This window comes from Pseudophryne corroboree, chromosome 3, assembly GCF_028390025.1.
Source record: "Pseudophryne corroboree isolate aPseCor3 chromosome 3, aPseCor3.hap2, whole genome shotgun sequence".
Taxonomy (NCBI): domain Eukaryota; kingdom Metazoa; phylum Chordata; class Amphibia; order Anura; family Myobatrachidae; genus Pseudophryne; species Pseudophryne corroboree.
In genome coordinates this window covers 56,404,551-56,422,442 of record NC_086446.1, presented here as the reverse complement: position 1 = coordinate 56,422,442, position 17,892 = coordinate 56,404,551, and the positions used below count along the sequence as shown (strand labels likewise).

General features: G+C 43.5%; 1 protein-coding gene across 1 annotated transcript in view; it reads right to left on the bottom strand.

Annotated features, from left to right (window-relative positions):
• Positions 1-2,603: 2,603 nt before the first annotated feature.
• LOC135057481 (NACHT, LRR and PYD domains-containing protein 3-like) overlaps positions 2,604-17,892 on the bottom strand; it is a 75,003-nt gene continuing 59,714 nt past the window's right edge. Inside the window, exon 4 of the mRNA XM_063963364.1 lies at positions 2,604-4,807. Within this exon, the coding sequence (XP_063819434.1) occupies positions 4,636-4,807 (172 nt within the window). The 3' untranslated portion in view covers positions 2,604-4,635. The remainder of the gene's footprint in view (positions 4,808-17,892) is intronic.

Sequence of the window (17,892 nt, the reverse complement as noted above, 5' to 3'; positions counted from 1 at the left end):
AATCATCAAGTCTGTCTCCCTTGTGTGTCTCCAGCCATCAAGTGTCACCACATCTTGTGCGTTTCTGTCAAGTCTCTCCCCTTGTGTGTCTCCAGCCATCAAGTCTGTCCCCCTTGTGTGTTTCTGTCAAGTCTCTCCCCTTGTGTGTCTCCAGCCATCAAGTCTCACCCCACCTTGTGTGTTTCTGTCAAGTCTCTCCCCTTGCGTGTTTCTAATCATCAAGTCTGTCTCCCTTGTGTGTCTCCAGCCATCAAGTGTCACCACATCTTGTGTGTTTCTGTCAAGTCTCTCCCCTTGTGTGTCTCCATCCATCAAGTCTGTCCCCCTTGTGTGTTTCTGTCAAGTCTCTCCCCTTGTGTGTCTCCAGCCATCAAGTCTCACTCCACCTTGTGTGTTTCTGTCAAGTCTCTCCCCTTGCGTGTTTCTAGCCATCAAGTCTGTCCCCCTTGTGTGTCTCCAGCCATCAAGTCTCACTCCACCTTGTGTGTTTCTGTCAAGTCTCTCCCCTTGAGTGTTTCTAATCATCAAGTCTGTCCCCCTTGTGTGTCTCCAGCCATCAAGTCTCACCCCGCCTTGTGTGTTTCTGTGAAGTCTCTCCCCATGTGTGTTTCTAGCCATCAAGTCTGTCCCCCTTGTGTGTCTCCAGCCATCAAGTCTCACCCCACCTTGTGTGTTTCTGTCAAGTCTCTCCCCTTGCGTGTTTCTAATCATCAAGTCTGTCTCCCTTGTGTGTCTCCAGCCATCAAGTGTCACCACATCTTGTGCGTTTCTGTCAAGTCTCTCCCCTTGTGTGTCTCCAGCCATCAAGTCTGTCCCCCTTGTGTGTTTCTGTCAAGTCTCTCCCCTTGTGTGTCTCCAGCCATCAAGTGTCACCCCACCTTGTGTGTTTCTGTCAAGTCTCTCCCCTTGCGTGTTTCTAATCATCAAGTCTGTCTCCCTTGTGTGTCTCCAGCCATCAAGTGTCACCACATCTTGTGTGTTTCTGTCAAGTCTCTCCCCTTGTGTGTCTCCAGCCATCAAGTCTCACCCCACCTTGGGTGTTTCTGTGAAGTCTCTCCCCTTGTGTGTCTCCAGCAATCAAATCTCTCCCCCTTGTGTATGTCCAGCCATCAAATATCCCTCTTTTTTGCATCCAACCATTAATTCTCTCCCTCTTGTGTATCTCCAGCCAGCAATTCTCTCCATCTTCTGTGTCTCCACCAATCAAATCTCTAAACAATGTTTATCTCCAGCAATCCAATTCTCAGTTTTCAAACTTACTTACTTCTGCTGTCTTCCCTCTGCTTTTCTCCTCCATGGCATGATCTCTGATGTAAAAGATGCTGATGTGACCTTAGGTCATTCCAGCATTATACTGATGGAAGCTGCAGGAGCTGTATGATAGGTGCTGGGCTGTAGAGACTTTCAGCTGCTGCTCTGTTGCCTCTCATATTTATTTATTACCAGTTATTTATATAACGCACACATATTCCATAGCACTTTCCAGAGAATATTTGCCCATTCACATCAGTCCCCGCCCCAGTGGAGCTTTCAATCTTTATTCCCTACCACATGTACACACACATTCACACTAGGATTAGTTTTGTTGGGATCCAATTAACCTATAAGTATATTTTTGTATTGTGGGAGGAAACTGGAGTACCTGGAGGAAACCCATGCAAGCACAGTGAGAATATACAAACTCCACACAGTTAGGGCCATAGTGGGAATCGAACCTATGACCTCAGTGCTGTGAGGCAGTATTGCTAACCATATAATATGGCAGCCAATGGTGCAGCTGTGCCAGAAAGCCTGGGCAAACCGTCAGAGGACAACCACTGTCAGCCAGGCCCTCAGAAATCTGGAGCTGATGAAGTGGAGCTTCGATGTCCAGCCTTCCCAGATGCCCCTAGGCTTTTGCAGATGTCCCTTGGCATTTGCCTCTGCTGCCTATGCCTAGGATGAGCTCTGATACAGTGATAATGTGATTCATTCTGCAAGAAGCACCCTGTATCAACCAAGATTATTCCATATTAAAGAAGAGCCCCATATTATATGGGGTGCTTCTACCAGGAACACCATGAGGTGGGTGGGGCAGGTGCAGATTACTTGTGGGGGTCCCAGATCAGCCTGCATGGCAGAACCTTGGTGAGATGCACATTCTCACCAGCACAGAACATGCTGAGTGGCCAATGGCCACACCCCTACAATTAGCCACGCCTCAACTGGAGCACCAGGGCCCGTCTAACGTCTTGGTGGCCCTGGCTAATGCTTAACTTATACACATATACTGAAGCAGATAAATAAGAAAAAGTTAATTCATATTAGATGAGCTTCATATGCACTTCCGGTACACTAGGGACTGTGTTTATTTGTTACTATCATCTTTATTAATGCGATTAGAAATATAATATTAATTAATCAAAGTATATTCATAGGATACTTTTTAGATGAAACAAAATTTAATGGAATTAGAATGTTTTTAAAAACTGCTGTGTAATGCACCTGTGACCTGCAACTTAATTTGTCAGTAATAAGTGATAAAATAATGTAATAAGCATCCAGTCCTGCCACATTATTCATTTCTATGCTCCCTCTAGTGGATGAATGAAGGTGTCACACAGTTACTGAGACAAATTATTCCTTATTTATTTCTGTTTACTGATATAACGCCAGCATACTCAATTGTGTTGTACAATTTAGAAGAAAACAGTAATAAAACTATACTGGGTAATAACACAGAGAAGGAAGAGAGTCCAGCTCACAGGCTTACACTGTGAGGGAGGAAAACCTGATCACATATTACAGCTCAGTCTAACAATAATATTAAACCCAGTGCTGTAACTAGACATGTTGGTGCCCTGTGTCAGAAAGATAATTGGTGCCCCCCCTGCTTAAAATAGGGACAGTACATGACAAAAGTATAGGGGTGTGGCTATGTGGGGAAGGGGCGTGGCCACAAAATACTTCCAATTCACATTTAACCACACAGTATGTCCGTTAGTCCCATTACACCACACAGAATGTCCGTTAGTCACATTAAACCACACAGTATGTCCGTTAGTCACATTACACCACACAGTATGTCCGTTAGTCACATTACACTACACAGTATGTCCGTTAGTCACATTACACCACACAGTATGTCTGTTAGTCACATTACACCACACAGTATGTCCGTTTGTCACATTACACTACACAGTATGTCCGTTAGTCACATTACACCACACAGTATGTCCGTTTGTCACATTACACTACACAGTATGTCCGTTAGTCACATTACACCACACAGTATGTCCGTTAGTCACATTACACCACACAGTATGTCCGTTAGTCACATTACACCACACAGTATGTCAGTTAGTCACATTACACCACACAGTATGTCCGTTAGTCACATTACACCACACCACTCGGGTCCATGCCGCCCCCCCCCCCCCCTGTCATTTCTGACTACCTTTTTTTTTTTTTACAAAAGGAGAACAGCAGCAGCACTACTGCTATTTCCGTCAGTCAGATTTGATAAAAGAGTCGGCAGGTACTGGGACCTACTGCGGCTCTAAAAGCAAGTTAGTGTGGTAACCAATGGGGAGGCTGGAGCTGCAGCTCCAGCCTCCCCCTGCTCACACCGCAACCTACCTCCCCCACCGCCAGCCGGTCAGAGTCCAGCCCATTCACGGGTTCAAATGCCAGGATCTAGTAAGACTCTTACTTATTATGGCTCAGAAGGCTTCATTAGCCCTCACTGCACCGCACAGTTTCCCAGCGCTTCCTCCTCCACTTCCTTTACCACCGTGCAAGGTGCAGTCAAACAGCCTCAGTTTTGAAAAGGCGGCCAGCTGGCTGCTTCTGCTAATCAAAGATGGGCAGTTCGTGTCCTGCAGTCTGAGTCTCAGTGCAGTGCAGTGCCCAAAACAAGGTATGCTGCACCTGCCACCACCACCTAAAAACTATAATAATTAAATTGTTCTGGGGTGCCTTCCAGGCTCCCATAACTAATGGAACACTTCAAGGCCCAATCAGCCTTTTCATCGGGGTGTAACATTGACAATAAACCAGGTTGCGCTCTAATCATTACCTGATGGCGTATTCTGTGAGGCCAAGCCTCCTGTGATACCACAACCCTTATCTGGGAGCACACGTGCCTTAGGTGCGTGTAAATATAACTATTACCGTTCCCCTATCATGGTGCCCCCCCTTTCATTTTCTTCTGGATCCACCCCTGAGTGTGTCCATCTATCTCCTACTGCTGGCGAAGCAACAAGTGAGTTACTGTACCTCAGCGTCTCCTCACTTTCCTCTACAGCTGGCTCCAATACCGAGAAGTCCCACTTCAAAGTGTTCACATCACAAGAGCAGGAGGTGGGCCTGAGCACACGGGGAACAGACTGACTGATCAGCACCATCTGCTGTAATGTACACAGCGGCCAGCATAGCAGGTGTCTGAGGATACAACGGCGGCCGGCTAATCAGGGTGGATGCAGATGGTGTCCCCACAGGGCAAATGCACCATCTGCCAACACCTAGTTATGGCCCTGATTATACCCACAAGCCACATGCACAGCTGCAGGAAAACCATATCACACAGGAAAACCATATCACACATGCCATGCTAGTATAAACACTTTTAAACATTATACATTAATTGGATGTAATTCAATAATCTTGCAGACGAAGCTCCAGAGGCGGACTCACACAGTTCTTAAGCTTTGCTGCACAGTCCTGGAGATCGTTCTCTGACAGGACCAGTCTGGTCAGTGTCCGGTTTGTAGTAATAACAGAGAGGAGATCATCACAGCAGGAGGGGGTCAGACCACAGTCCTGTAACCTGATGGGAGATGAGGGATCTGTATTAATATTTTTTTTTTTTCATTATGAATCTCACACTCAGCATAAATTTATAACTGAAAGAATCTAACCATGTGAAGTCACTCTTGCCTAGATTTGTATGTATCCCTGCCTGAAGTGCCCAGAGGGGAGGTCCAAGGGGCAACCATCACCATGACTCCATCCACTTCACAGGGGAGATCAATGGCCTCTGAATAGCGATAATTAATTTTTGCATTAGACATTTCCCAACCATGAAATTTTATATTAACGCCCCCAACCCGTATTATTAGCCAGGTATTCCCATTGTCTGCTTTAGAAACAATACACAGTTTAGTAAAACAACATCTCCACACATCAGGACTTCATAAGGAGCAGAGTTACACCCAAAAAGGCCATTTCTGTGCAGGTCAGGGTGGAAGTTGGGCTGATTGGGGAGAGTTTGGGTGCATCAGGGTAGGGGCTGATTTTGTACTGTATTCACATGTATAAATTAGATTATATGCATTTGTCTATTTCTATTTTTAAATCCACTATTTATCTGATCTCATATATTACAGCTCACATCATATATGATTGTCAACATATGGAAAGAAATTGTATTAACTCAATATGCATCTATGTTTGGCAGTCTCTGGATAGACCTGAAAATGAGCCTGGTGAGAACGGTAACAAACACCACCTCAGAGTCCACCTACCAACACTAGATCCTCCCCAACCTACCAACACTAGATAATCCCCAACCTACCAACACTAGATCCTCCGCAACATACCAACACTAGATCCTCCCCAACCTAACACTATATCCACCCCAACCTACTAACACTATATCCTCCCCAACCTAACACTATATCCTCCCCAACCTACCAACACTATATCTTCCCCAACCTACTAACACTATATCCTCCCCAACCTACCAACACTATATCTTCCCCAACCTACTAACACTATATCCTCCCCAACCTACTAACACAATATCCTCCCCAACCTACCAACACTATATCCTACCCAACCTATTTACACTATTTCCTCCCGTACCTACTAACACTATATCCTCCTCAATCTACTAACGCTATATCTCCCCAACCTACCAACACTATATCCTCCCCAACCTACTAACGCTATATCCTCCTCAACCTACTAACGCTATATCCTCCTCAATCTACTGACACTATATCTTCCCCAACCTACCAACACTATTTCCTCCCCAACATACTAACACTATATCCTCCCCAACCTACTAACGCTATATCCTCCTCAATCTACTAACGCTATATCCTCCCCAACCTGCCAACAATATATCCTAACCAACCTACCAACGCTATATCCTCCTCAATCTACTAACACTATATCCTCCCCAACCTACTAACATTATATCCTCTCCAATCTACGAACACCATTTCCTCCCCAATCTACTAACGCTATATCCTCCCCAACCTACTAACACTATTTCCTTCCCAACCTACTAACACTATATCCTCCCCAACCTACTAATGCTATATCCTCCTCAATCTACTAACACTATATCCTCCCCAACCTACCAACACTATATTCTCCCCAACCTACTATCGCTATATCCTCCTCAATCTACTAACACTATATCCTCCCCAACCTACTAACACTATATCCTCCCCAACCTACTAACACCATATCCTCCCCAATCTACTAACGCTATATCCTCCTCAATCTACTAACACTATATCTTCCCCATCCTACTAATACTATATCCTCCCCAACCTACTAACTCAATATCCTTCCTAACCTACTAACACTATATCCTCCTCAATCTACTAACACTATATCCTCCCCAACCTACTAACACTATATCCTCCCTAACCTACTAACACTATATCCTCCTCAATCTACTAACACTATATCCTCCCCAACCTACTAACACTATATCCTCTCCAATCTACTAACACTATTTCCTCCCCAACCTACCAACACTATATCTTCCCCAACCTACTAACACTATATCCTCCCCAACCTACTAACACTAAATCCTCCCCAACCTACCAACACTATATCATACCAACCTACCAACACTATATCCTCCCCAACCTACTAACACTATATCCTCCCCAACCTACTAACACTATATCCTCCCCACCCTACCAACACTATATCCTCCCCAACCTACCAACACTATATCCTCCCCATTCTAACACTATATCCTCCCCAACCTACCAACGCTATATCCTCCCCAACCTACCAACACTATTTCCTCCCGTACCTACTAACACTATATCCTCCTCAATCTACTAACGCTATATCTCCCCAACCTACCAACACTATATCCTCCCCAACCTACTAATGCTATATCCTCCTCAACCTACTAACACTATATCCTCCTCAATCTACTAACACGATATCTTCCCCAACCTACCAACACTATTTCCTCCCCAACTTACTAACACTATATCCTCCCCAACCTACTAACGTTATATCCTCCTCAATATACTAACGCTATATCCTCCCCAACCTGCCAACAATATATCCTCCCCAACCTACTAACGCTATATCCTCCTCAATCTAATTACACTATATCCTCCCCAACCTACTAACGTTATATCCTCTCCAATCTACTAACACCTTTTCCTCCCCAATCTACTAACGCTATATCTTCCCCAACCTACTAACACTATTTCCTTCCCAACCTACTAACACTATATCCTCCCCAACCTACTAATGCTATATCCTCCTCAATCTACTAACACTATATCCTCCCCAACCTACCAACACTATATTCTCCCCAACCTACTAACGCTATATCCTCCTCAATTTACTAACACTATATCCTCTTCAACCTACTAACACTATATCCTCTCCAATCTACTAACACTATATCCTCCCCAACCTACTAACACCATATCCTCCCCAATCTACTAACACCATATCCTCCCCATTCTACTAACGCTATATCCTCCTCAATCTACTAACACTATATCTTCCCCATCCTACTAACACTATATCCTCCCCAACCTACTAACTCAATATCCTCCCTAACCTACTAACACTATATCCTCCTCAATCTACTAATACTCTATCCTTCCCAACCTACTAACACTATATCCTCCCTAACCTACTAACACTATATCCTCCTCAATCTACTAACACTATATCCTCCCCAATCTACTAACACTGTATCTTCCCCAATCTACTAACACTATATCGTCCCCAACCTACTAACACTATATCCTCCCCAACCTACTAACACAATATCCTCCCCAACCTACCAACACTATATCCTACCCAACCTACTTACACTATTTCCTCCCGTACCTACTAACACTATATCCTCCTCAATCTACTAACGCTATATCTCCCCAACCTACCAACACTATATCCTCCCCAACCTACTAACGCTATATCCTCCTCAACCTACTAACGCTATATCCTCCTCAATCTACTGACACTATATCTTCCCCAACCTACCAACACTATTTCCTCCCCAACATACTAACACTATATCCTCCCCAACCTACTAACGCTATATCCTCCTCAATCTACTAGCGCTATATCCTCCCCAACCTGCCAACAATATATCCTAACCAACCTACCAACGCTATATCCTCCTCAATCTACTAACACTATATCCTCCCCAACCTACTAACATTATATCCTCTCCAATCTACTAACACCATTTCCTCCCCAATCTACTAACGCTATATCCTCCTCAATCTACTAACACTATATCTTCCCCAACCTACTAACACTATTTCCTTCCCAACCTACTAACACTATATCCTCCCCAACCTACTAATGCTATATCCTCCTCAATCTACTAACACTATATCCTCCCCAACCTACCAACACTATATTCTCCCCAACCTACTATCGCTATATCCTCCTCAATCTACTAACACTATATCCTCCCCAACCTACTAACACTATATCCTCCCCAACCTACTAACACCATATCCTCCCCAATCTACTAACGCTATATCCTCCTCAATCTACTAACACTATATCTTCCCCATCCTACTAATACTATATCCTCCCCAACCTACTAACTCAATATCCTTCCTAACCTACTAACACTATATCCTCCTCAATCTACTAACACTATATCCTCCCCAACCTACTAACACTATATCCTCCCTAACCTACTAACACTATATCCTCCTCAATCTACTAACACTATATCCTCCCCAACCTACTAACACTATATCCTCTCCAATCTACTAACACTATTTCCTCCCCAACCTACCAACACTATATCTTCCCCAACCTACTAACACTATATCCTCCCCAACCTACTAACACTAAATCCTCCCCAACCTACCAACACTATATCATACCAACCTACCAACACTATATCCTCCCCAACCTACTAACACTATATCCTCCCCAACCTACTAACACCATATCCTCCCCAATCTACTAACGCTATATCCTCCTCAATCTACTAACACTATATCTTCCCCATCCTACTAACACTATATCCTCCCCAACCTACTAACTCAATATCCTCCCTAACCTACTAACACTATATCCTCCTCAATCTACTAACACTCTATCCTTCCCAACCTACTAACACTATATCCTCCCTAACCTACTAACACTATATCCTCCTCAATCTACTAACACTATATCCTCCCCAATCTACTAACACTATAGCTTCCCCAATCTACTAACACTATATCCTCCCCAACCTACTAACACTGTATCTTCCCCAATCTACTAACACTATATCGTCCCCAACCTACTAACACTATATCCTCCCCAACCTACTGACACTATATCCTCCCCAACCTACTAACACTATATCCTCAACAATCTACTAACACTATATTCTCCCCAACCTACTAACACTATATCCTCCCCAACCTACTAACACTATATCCTCAACAATCTACTAACACTATATTCTCCCCAACCTACTAACACTATATCCTCCCCAAACTACTAACACTATATCCTCCCCAACCTACTAACACTATATCCTCCCCAACCTACTAACACTATATCTTCCCCTTCATTCATTTAAATTTCCTTAGAATTGGCAATTAATGTGAAACTGGGATACTTATTATGTAGCCTCTTCCATAAGCCCACAGTTCAAAATACATTGCTATTGGCAACAACAAATCATCTGCCTGCTTTGGAAAACAATTTACCAGTCTCCCAGTTCCTTAGGTTATTTCCTGAATAATTTCAATACAGAAATAATGGAACAGCAACAAAGAGGTGGAGCGTCTATTCATACAGAGGGGCTGTCAGAAGAGGGTCAGTGACAATCAGGGCTGTAACTGGAAGCAGTTTCATACTGGAGCATGAAGGGGCCATCAGGGGAATGCAGTGATAAGGGCCCATGTTTAGGGGTGTGGCTAGTGTACAGAGGAGGTGTGGCAAGCCACCACATTGGTTTGTCTAACCATTATAGAGTGCATGGACTGGCCCCTTGATAAACATATATACCAGATTAATAACAGCAATGCTCTGTAGAAAATACACCAATAGTCCTGTGCGTTATAATGTAACATATGTATAATGTGTAATTCAAGTGTACAGTCTGGATCCTAATCCCTAGGAGGTGGAGCCCCAGGCAGTGTCGCCCACCAGGGGTTTCCCCTGTACCCCTGTGGGCCAGTCCAACCCTGACTGGAAGGACATCCCGCAGCTGATAGAGCTCCTGCAGAGCTACCCAGGTATACACCCTTCAGACTGTAGAGTAGCCCGGAGAGACCTAAGAAAGCTATGGGCAGTGTTCTTCTTTTTATTCCAAAAATCACACGCCCCTCCGGGTCTTCAATTCATTCATATACAGTATATTATAAAGTAGTACAAGAAATAGACCAACATTTCATGGCTTCACCATAGCATTTACTTCAGAGTAATGTTGGCCTAGTTCTTATTCTACTTAGAATGACAGACATGTGGCATGAAATCCAACCCAGTTCCTATATCTATAATATCTACCAATATACAGTACTAAGCCTCTACATTATGCACAGGTATCTCCAACTTAACCAGACATTATAACATTATAATCCAAATATACATATACAGATGACACCGTTATTATCAAAGCAGTGGCGGAACTAGTGAGCGGTGAACCCAGGTGCAACAAAATGCTTTGCCCCCCCCCCCCCCCCCCATCCCATCCAAGTCCACCCCCTCACCCCTGGAGAGGATCTGGTGAGGGGGACCTGCTCAGGGCCAGAGAAATGGATACCTAGCAACAGTGCCGTAACTACACGTTTTAGCACTGTGTGCAAGAAACAGCATCGGAGCTCCACGTCTGCATGCAAAAATACATAGGGGCGTGGCTTTGTGGGGGAGGGGTGTGGCCCCAAAATAATACAAATTCATAAAACGGTGCACAGTAGTCTCCATTATTCAAATTACGCCGCAGAGTAGCACAACTATACCAGGTAGAGACCCTTTTACACCTTACGGCGTACAGATTCCCCTTTTTACACATTACGGCAGATAGCGTCCCCTTTTTACATATTACGGCAGACAGCGTCCCCTTTTTACACATAACGGCAGACAGCGTCCCCCTTTTTACACATAACGGCAGACAGCATGCCCTTTTTACACATAACGGCAGACAGCGTCCCCATTTTTACATATAACAGCAGACAGCGTGCCCTTTTTACACATAACGGCAGACAGCGTCCCCCTTTTTACACATAACGGCAGACAGCATGCCCTTTTTACACATAACGGCAGACAGCATGCACTTTTTACACATTACGGCAGACAGCGTGCCCTTGTTACACATAGCGGCAGACAGCGTACACTTTTTACACATAATGGCAGACAGCATGCCCTTGTTACACATAGCGGCAGACAGCGTGCACTTTTTACACAAAACGGCAGACAGCGTGCCCTTGTTACATATTACGGCAGACTGCGTGCCCTTGTTACACATTACGGCAGGCAGATTCCCCCATTTTACACATTACGGCAGACAGTCCCCCTTTTTGGAAAGAAAGGAAAGAAAGGAAAGAAAGGAAGACAGAAAGAATGTATTATACTTACTCTCTCCGCTGGCTCAGGTTCCTCGGTGCAGCTTCCGGCAGAGATCACGATTCCCGGGCAGGAGAGAAGGAGGAGGAGGGAGATGGAGGAGGGATCCGCAGCAGCGCTGTGTTATTGGTGGAGGCGCTGCTGCTGCAGTCCCAGTCCTTCACCATAGGCTGTTCTCCGCCACTGTGAATGCTGGGATTCGCTTCACAGCGGCGGATGACAGCCTATAGTGAAGCAGAGGGACAGCAGCAGCAGCGCCTCAACAAATAAAACAGCACTGCTGCAGCTCCCTCCCCCACCTCCCTCCTCCTCCTACCCCCGTGTCTGCTGTGCTCCTCTCCCGGCGGCTATGTGCTGCGGGCAGCGGTTGCCCGCAGCACACAGCGGCATGTAATGAGAGTATGACTCATTACATGCTTTGGGCCCCTGGACAGTGGCGGGCCCCAGTGCAACGCACTGGTTGCACTGGCGGTAGTGACACCTCTGTATCAAAGCTTGGTCCTCGTAACCCACAAGAAACTTACCATCATGTCTGTGTATATATATATATATATATATATATATATATATAAAACACAAAAAAAAATTATCCTTATCTTGCGCCTAAAGGAAAAGAGCAGCACTACAGGTGAGATCTCCGTTGCCAAATCTCAAACTTACATAAACAGAAAAAACAATTCCAGAGTGCGCTAAAGTTCTTGTAAAGATTGAACGGTTGTCCTTCCAAATGGATATATCTTATACTGTAGAAGATGGGGTTTTCTGGATTCCTACAGTGGATAACCCCTCACCAAAAAGTCACCCAAACAAACAATTAGAATAAAATTATTTAATAACAAAATGAATTCATAAAAAGCCTTATACAGAAGGTCTTATGAACTATTGTACATGAAAACAAATTATTTTATGATTCCATAAATATCCAGTAGGTGATATGGATGTACGAACTCCCTCACCTTACATGGTGTAAACTTGGTACAAGGGAGCGTTATCCTCAACTGGATTACTGATTTGTAGCTGATAAACCCAATGCGTTTCGTCTATTTGACTTCATCAGGGGTAGCTTGTTTGGGGACATAAAAAAACTAATTATAATTCTTGAAAAAACTGATATTCTTAGGGTATAATATTAAGTGAAAAAAAGGAAATTAATGAGCACCTACCAAAAATGTTAGGATCAAAATATTACATCAATAGTTCTGCAGTAAAGATGTTTTTAAAACAACCTAAGTAAAAAGAAGACTCATTGTGAGGGGTTGTGCCTTCCTTCAACTAAAAAACTGCTGTGAATAAATGGAATGAAATAAAGTACCTTTATATAAAGGCAAGCTCTTCATATATAAAAGGAACATGGACCTAAAAAAGTGGCTTCCCACTTTGACTCTAAAAAGAGCCTTTCCATCTTTAGTACTGGATCACCCTGCCAAAATAGAGTGAAAATGGGCCATGTACTATATGATTAGCTGAGAAAAAAAGATTTATGAGTATACTGAAAACAATAAAAATAAAGATGAAAAAGGTACTCCAAAGGCACATACCTAAAACCATGTACTGATTCAGTGCAATGGAAAAATATTTTTTTTTATATATATATAGATACGGAAGCATCTGCAAAAAAAGGGGACATAATTTGGTTTGCATAAGGTGTATCAGCTATTACAATTTTCATCAGCAAAGAATACAGAAAGTATATACATACCAAAAGGTATATCCAGAGTAAAGATAATTATTAATAAACTGGAACTTCCAAAAGGACCCAGAGCTGTATCTTAAAATAAAAGATAATTTAACTATTGTAACATATAAGTACAATCATTTTAAGATAATGATTTAACTGCAGCCTTTAAACACAAATGTATCAGAAAAAAGCACTCACCATAAAGGATCTCCTAACTTGGAACCATGGGTGTGGAAATTTCAGACTGAAATGCCTCTCACCCTGGCTGCTATTTAAACTCCTAGTGTGATTACATCATTTCCCTTAATTAGCTGCATTTTGCATTACTGCTGACTAATAAAACTTATGTTTAAATTTACTACAACGAGGCTTAGTGGTCTGTTTAAAAAACCTAGATGTCCTGTGTAAAATAGGGATCATTCTTATGCTACAACATATTGGCAAAAAAATCTCTATTTGAAGTTAAACCAGACTGAAAATGACTTCAGCTGGTAAGGAACTAATGATTCTGGTATGCGTTTCAGCTCGAACGCATCACATGCCCGGAAATACATTTCTATCTCCTTCAGAACAGGGAAGAATAGTATGCCTGCATTGCATAGCCAAACTGCGCCCCCATCGGTCACCTGACGAGAACCGCGTTGATGCCACGGACTCTGTCAGCGCGCCGGGCTTAGTGTCTCCGGCGTTGCTTGCGTCACAGACCCCAGCTCATTAGATGACGAATCAACATATACGAAGCTCAGGGAGGACCCCACAGCAGCATTAAAGGAAGATTTACGAGTCTTGCTATATGATGCTCAGCGTAACAAAGTAATTTGTAAAAAATAAATGGATTATTTATGGGTAGAACATCCAACTACGGCCATTTTTTATCATCTCCCAAAAGTCCATAAGAGCTTGCAGTCACCTCCAGGGAGGCCAATCATCTCTGGATTTGATTCTTTGACTGCAAATCTCTCTCACTTTATTGATTTAAAATTGCAGCCTTTTGTTAAAGCCATACCTTCCTACTTAAAGGACTCTACAAGTTTACTACAATGGTTGGACAAATACACGTGGTCAGTTGAGGACAGATGGCTGACTATCGATTTCCAAGCCCTCTACTCCTCCATCCCACATACCAAGGGAATGGAGGCAGTAAAATAATTTCTGATGGGTGACTTGGAGAAGTCCCAAGTAGAAACTAATTTTATTATGAATAGAATAGCTTTCATTATAAAACATAATTATTTTCAATTTCAAGACTCCCGCTACCTCCAGCAGCAGGGGACTGCAATGGGAACTAAATTTGCCCCATCGTATGCGAACCTGCTGATGGGGGTGTGGGAGGAAACTTTCATTTATGGAATTGATTTTGAGAAAGAACATATTAAAGTCTACCGTAGATATATAGATGATTTGATTATCATATGGAAGGGAGATGAACAGAGTGTAGATCAGTTCATGAGCCATCTGCAAATGAATCCCTTCAATTTAAAGTTCACCTTCAGAACAGATCTTACCAAAATTGACTATTTGGATCTCAAGTTGGTGAGTGAAGTAGGAAAAGTAGTGAAGACATCCACTTTCTTTAAAGAAGTAGACGCAAACAATTTTATTCCAGTGTCAAGCTGCCACCATCCAATTTGGATAGATGGAGTTCCATACTCGCAGTTCCTTAGGCTAAGAAAAAGTGCAGTGAATTCAGCGAATTCATAACACAAGCAGAAGTTCTCAAGGACAGATTTCTAGCACAAGGTTATAATCCAACCAAAGTGGAGGAGGCCTTGCAGAGAGTGATTAATGTTACTAGAACCAGTCTCCTGGACCAAAACAGGATACAAAAAGATAAGAAGTTGAATAAGTGTAGACCCTTTATAACACAATTTAATAGGGAAAACAGATTAATAGCAAAGATTTTGGAAAAACATTGGCCTATTTTATTAAAAGACACTATACTTGGGCCATCATTACCTCTGAAAACGCAATTAGTATTTAAAAGGGCTAGTAATTTAAAGAATATCTTAGCCCCTAGTAGGTTACGTTCTAGGAGTGTAACAAAACAGTTAGAGAATGGTTCCTCCTTTTTGAAAACAAATGTTGGATGCTTCCCTTGCAAGCATATGGAAAAAACTTCCTTTTCATGGATTCATGAAAATGGGTTTAAGTATACTTTAAGAGAGAGAGTGAATTGCAACAGTGAATTCGTAATCTACAGAATTACATGTAGTTGCAATTTAATGTACGTCGACAAAACTAAAAGAAATGTTAAACTTAGAATACAAGAGCACTTGCGAGGAATAAAGAACAAGGTCACCAATCACAGCTTGCCACATAATTTTTCAGAAATACACAAATCTAATCCTAAAGATTTGAAGTTCACAATTCTTGAATTAGTTAAATTGGGACCAAGGGGAGGGGATAGGGAACTTATGCTATCTAGAAGAGAATCTTTTTGGATTTTCACCCTGAATACCCTCTCTCCCAAAGGGCTCAATGAAAGCATAGACATTGGGGTATATTTACTAACATTCTTAATTTTCCGTTTGAGGTCAAAGTTCAATCACGAATGACATCGAAAGTGTAAAATTGCAACTTTTTGAATTGATTACGACTAATTTACTAAGCTGTCGTATTCTGCATTTTCGTTTGTTCCGATGTCAATGTCATTAGTTTTTTTCCCTGTGCTTTACGGCAGTGATTAGCAAAACACTGCCAACTTTAACACAATGAATCACGTCCGGATCTGTGAGATCCGTGCTGGGGTTCATTGTGCATTTAAAAAAAATAAAAAATAGTGTAAAACAAAAAAAAAAATTGCGTGGGGTCCCCCCTCCTAAGCATAACCAGCCTCGGGCTCTTTGAGCCGGTCCTGGTTGCAGAAATATGGGGAAAAAATGGACAGGGGTTCCCCCATATTTAAACAACCAGCACCGAGCTCTGCGCCTGGTCCTGGTTCCAAAAATACGGGGGACAAAAAGCGTAGGGGTCCCCCGTATTTTTTAAACCAGCACCGGGCTCCACTAGCTGAACAGATAATGCCACAGCCGGGGGTCACTTTTATACAGTGCCCTGCGGCCGTGGCATCAAATATTCAACTAGTCACCCCTGGCCGGGGTACCCTGGGGGAGTGGGGACCCCTTCAATCAAGGGGTCCCCCCCCAGCCACCCAAGGGCCAGGGGTGAAGCCCGAGGCTGTCTCCCCCATCCAATGGGCTGCGGATGGGGGGCTGATAGCCTTTTGGGATAGTTATGAATATTGTTTTTAGTAGCAGTACTACAAGTCCCAGCAAGCCTCCCCCGCAAGCTGGTACTTGGAGAACCACAAGTACCAGCATGCGACGGAAAAACTGGGCCGCTGGTACCTGTAGAACTGCTACTAAAAAAATACCCCAAAAATGACAACACACACTCACCTTGAAAGTAAAGTTTTAATACATCCATCCACACAAACATATACACATACTTACCTTATGTTCACACGCAGGTCGGTCCTCTTCTCCAGTAGAATCCATGGTGTACCTGTTGAAAAAATTATACTCACCAAATCCTGTGTAGAAGGCTCCTCGGATAATCCAGTTGTAATCCACGTACTTGGAAAAAATAAAAAAACGCAGACCCGACCTCGCACTGAAAGGGGCCCCATGTTTTCACATGGGACCCCTTTCCCCGAATGCCAGAAACCCCTTCTGACTTCTAAGTGGGTTTCTTCAGCCAATCAGGGAGCGCCACGTTGTGGCACCCTCCTGATCGGCTGTGTGCTCCTGTACTGACTGACAGGCGGCACACGGCAGTGTTACAATGTAGCGCCTATGTGCTCCATTGTAACCAACGGTGGGAACTTTCTGCTCAGCGGTTGACCGAAAGTGACCTCACCGCTGAGCAAAAAGTTCCCACCATTGGTTACAATGGAGCGCACAGGCGCTACATTGTAACACTGCCGTGTGCCGCCTGTCAGTCAGTACAGGAGCACACAGCCGATCAGGAGGGTGCCACAACGTGGCGCTCCCTGATTGGCTGAAGAAACCCACTTAGACAGAAGTCAGAGGGGGTTTCTGGCATTCGGGGAAAGGGGTCCCATGTGAAAACATGGGGCCCCTTTCAGTGCGAGGTCGGTCTGCGTTTTTTTATTTTTTCCAAGTACGTGGATTACAACTGGATTACTTGAGGAGCCTTCTACACAGGATTTGGTGAGTATAATTTTTTCAACAGGTACACCATGGATTCTACTGGAGAAGAGGACCGACCTGCGTGTGAACATAAGGTAAGTATGTGTATATGTTTGTGTGGATGGATGTATTAAAACTTTACTTTCAAGGTGTGTGTGTGTTGTCATTTTTGGGGTATTTTTTTAGTAGTAGTTCTACAGGTACCAGCGGCCCAGTTTTTCTGCCGCATGCTGGTACTTATGGTTCTCCAAGTACCAGCTTGCGGGGAGGCTTGCTGGG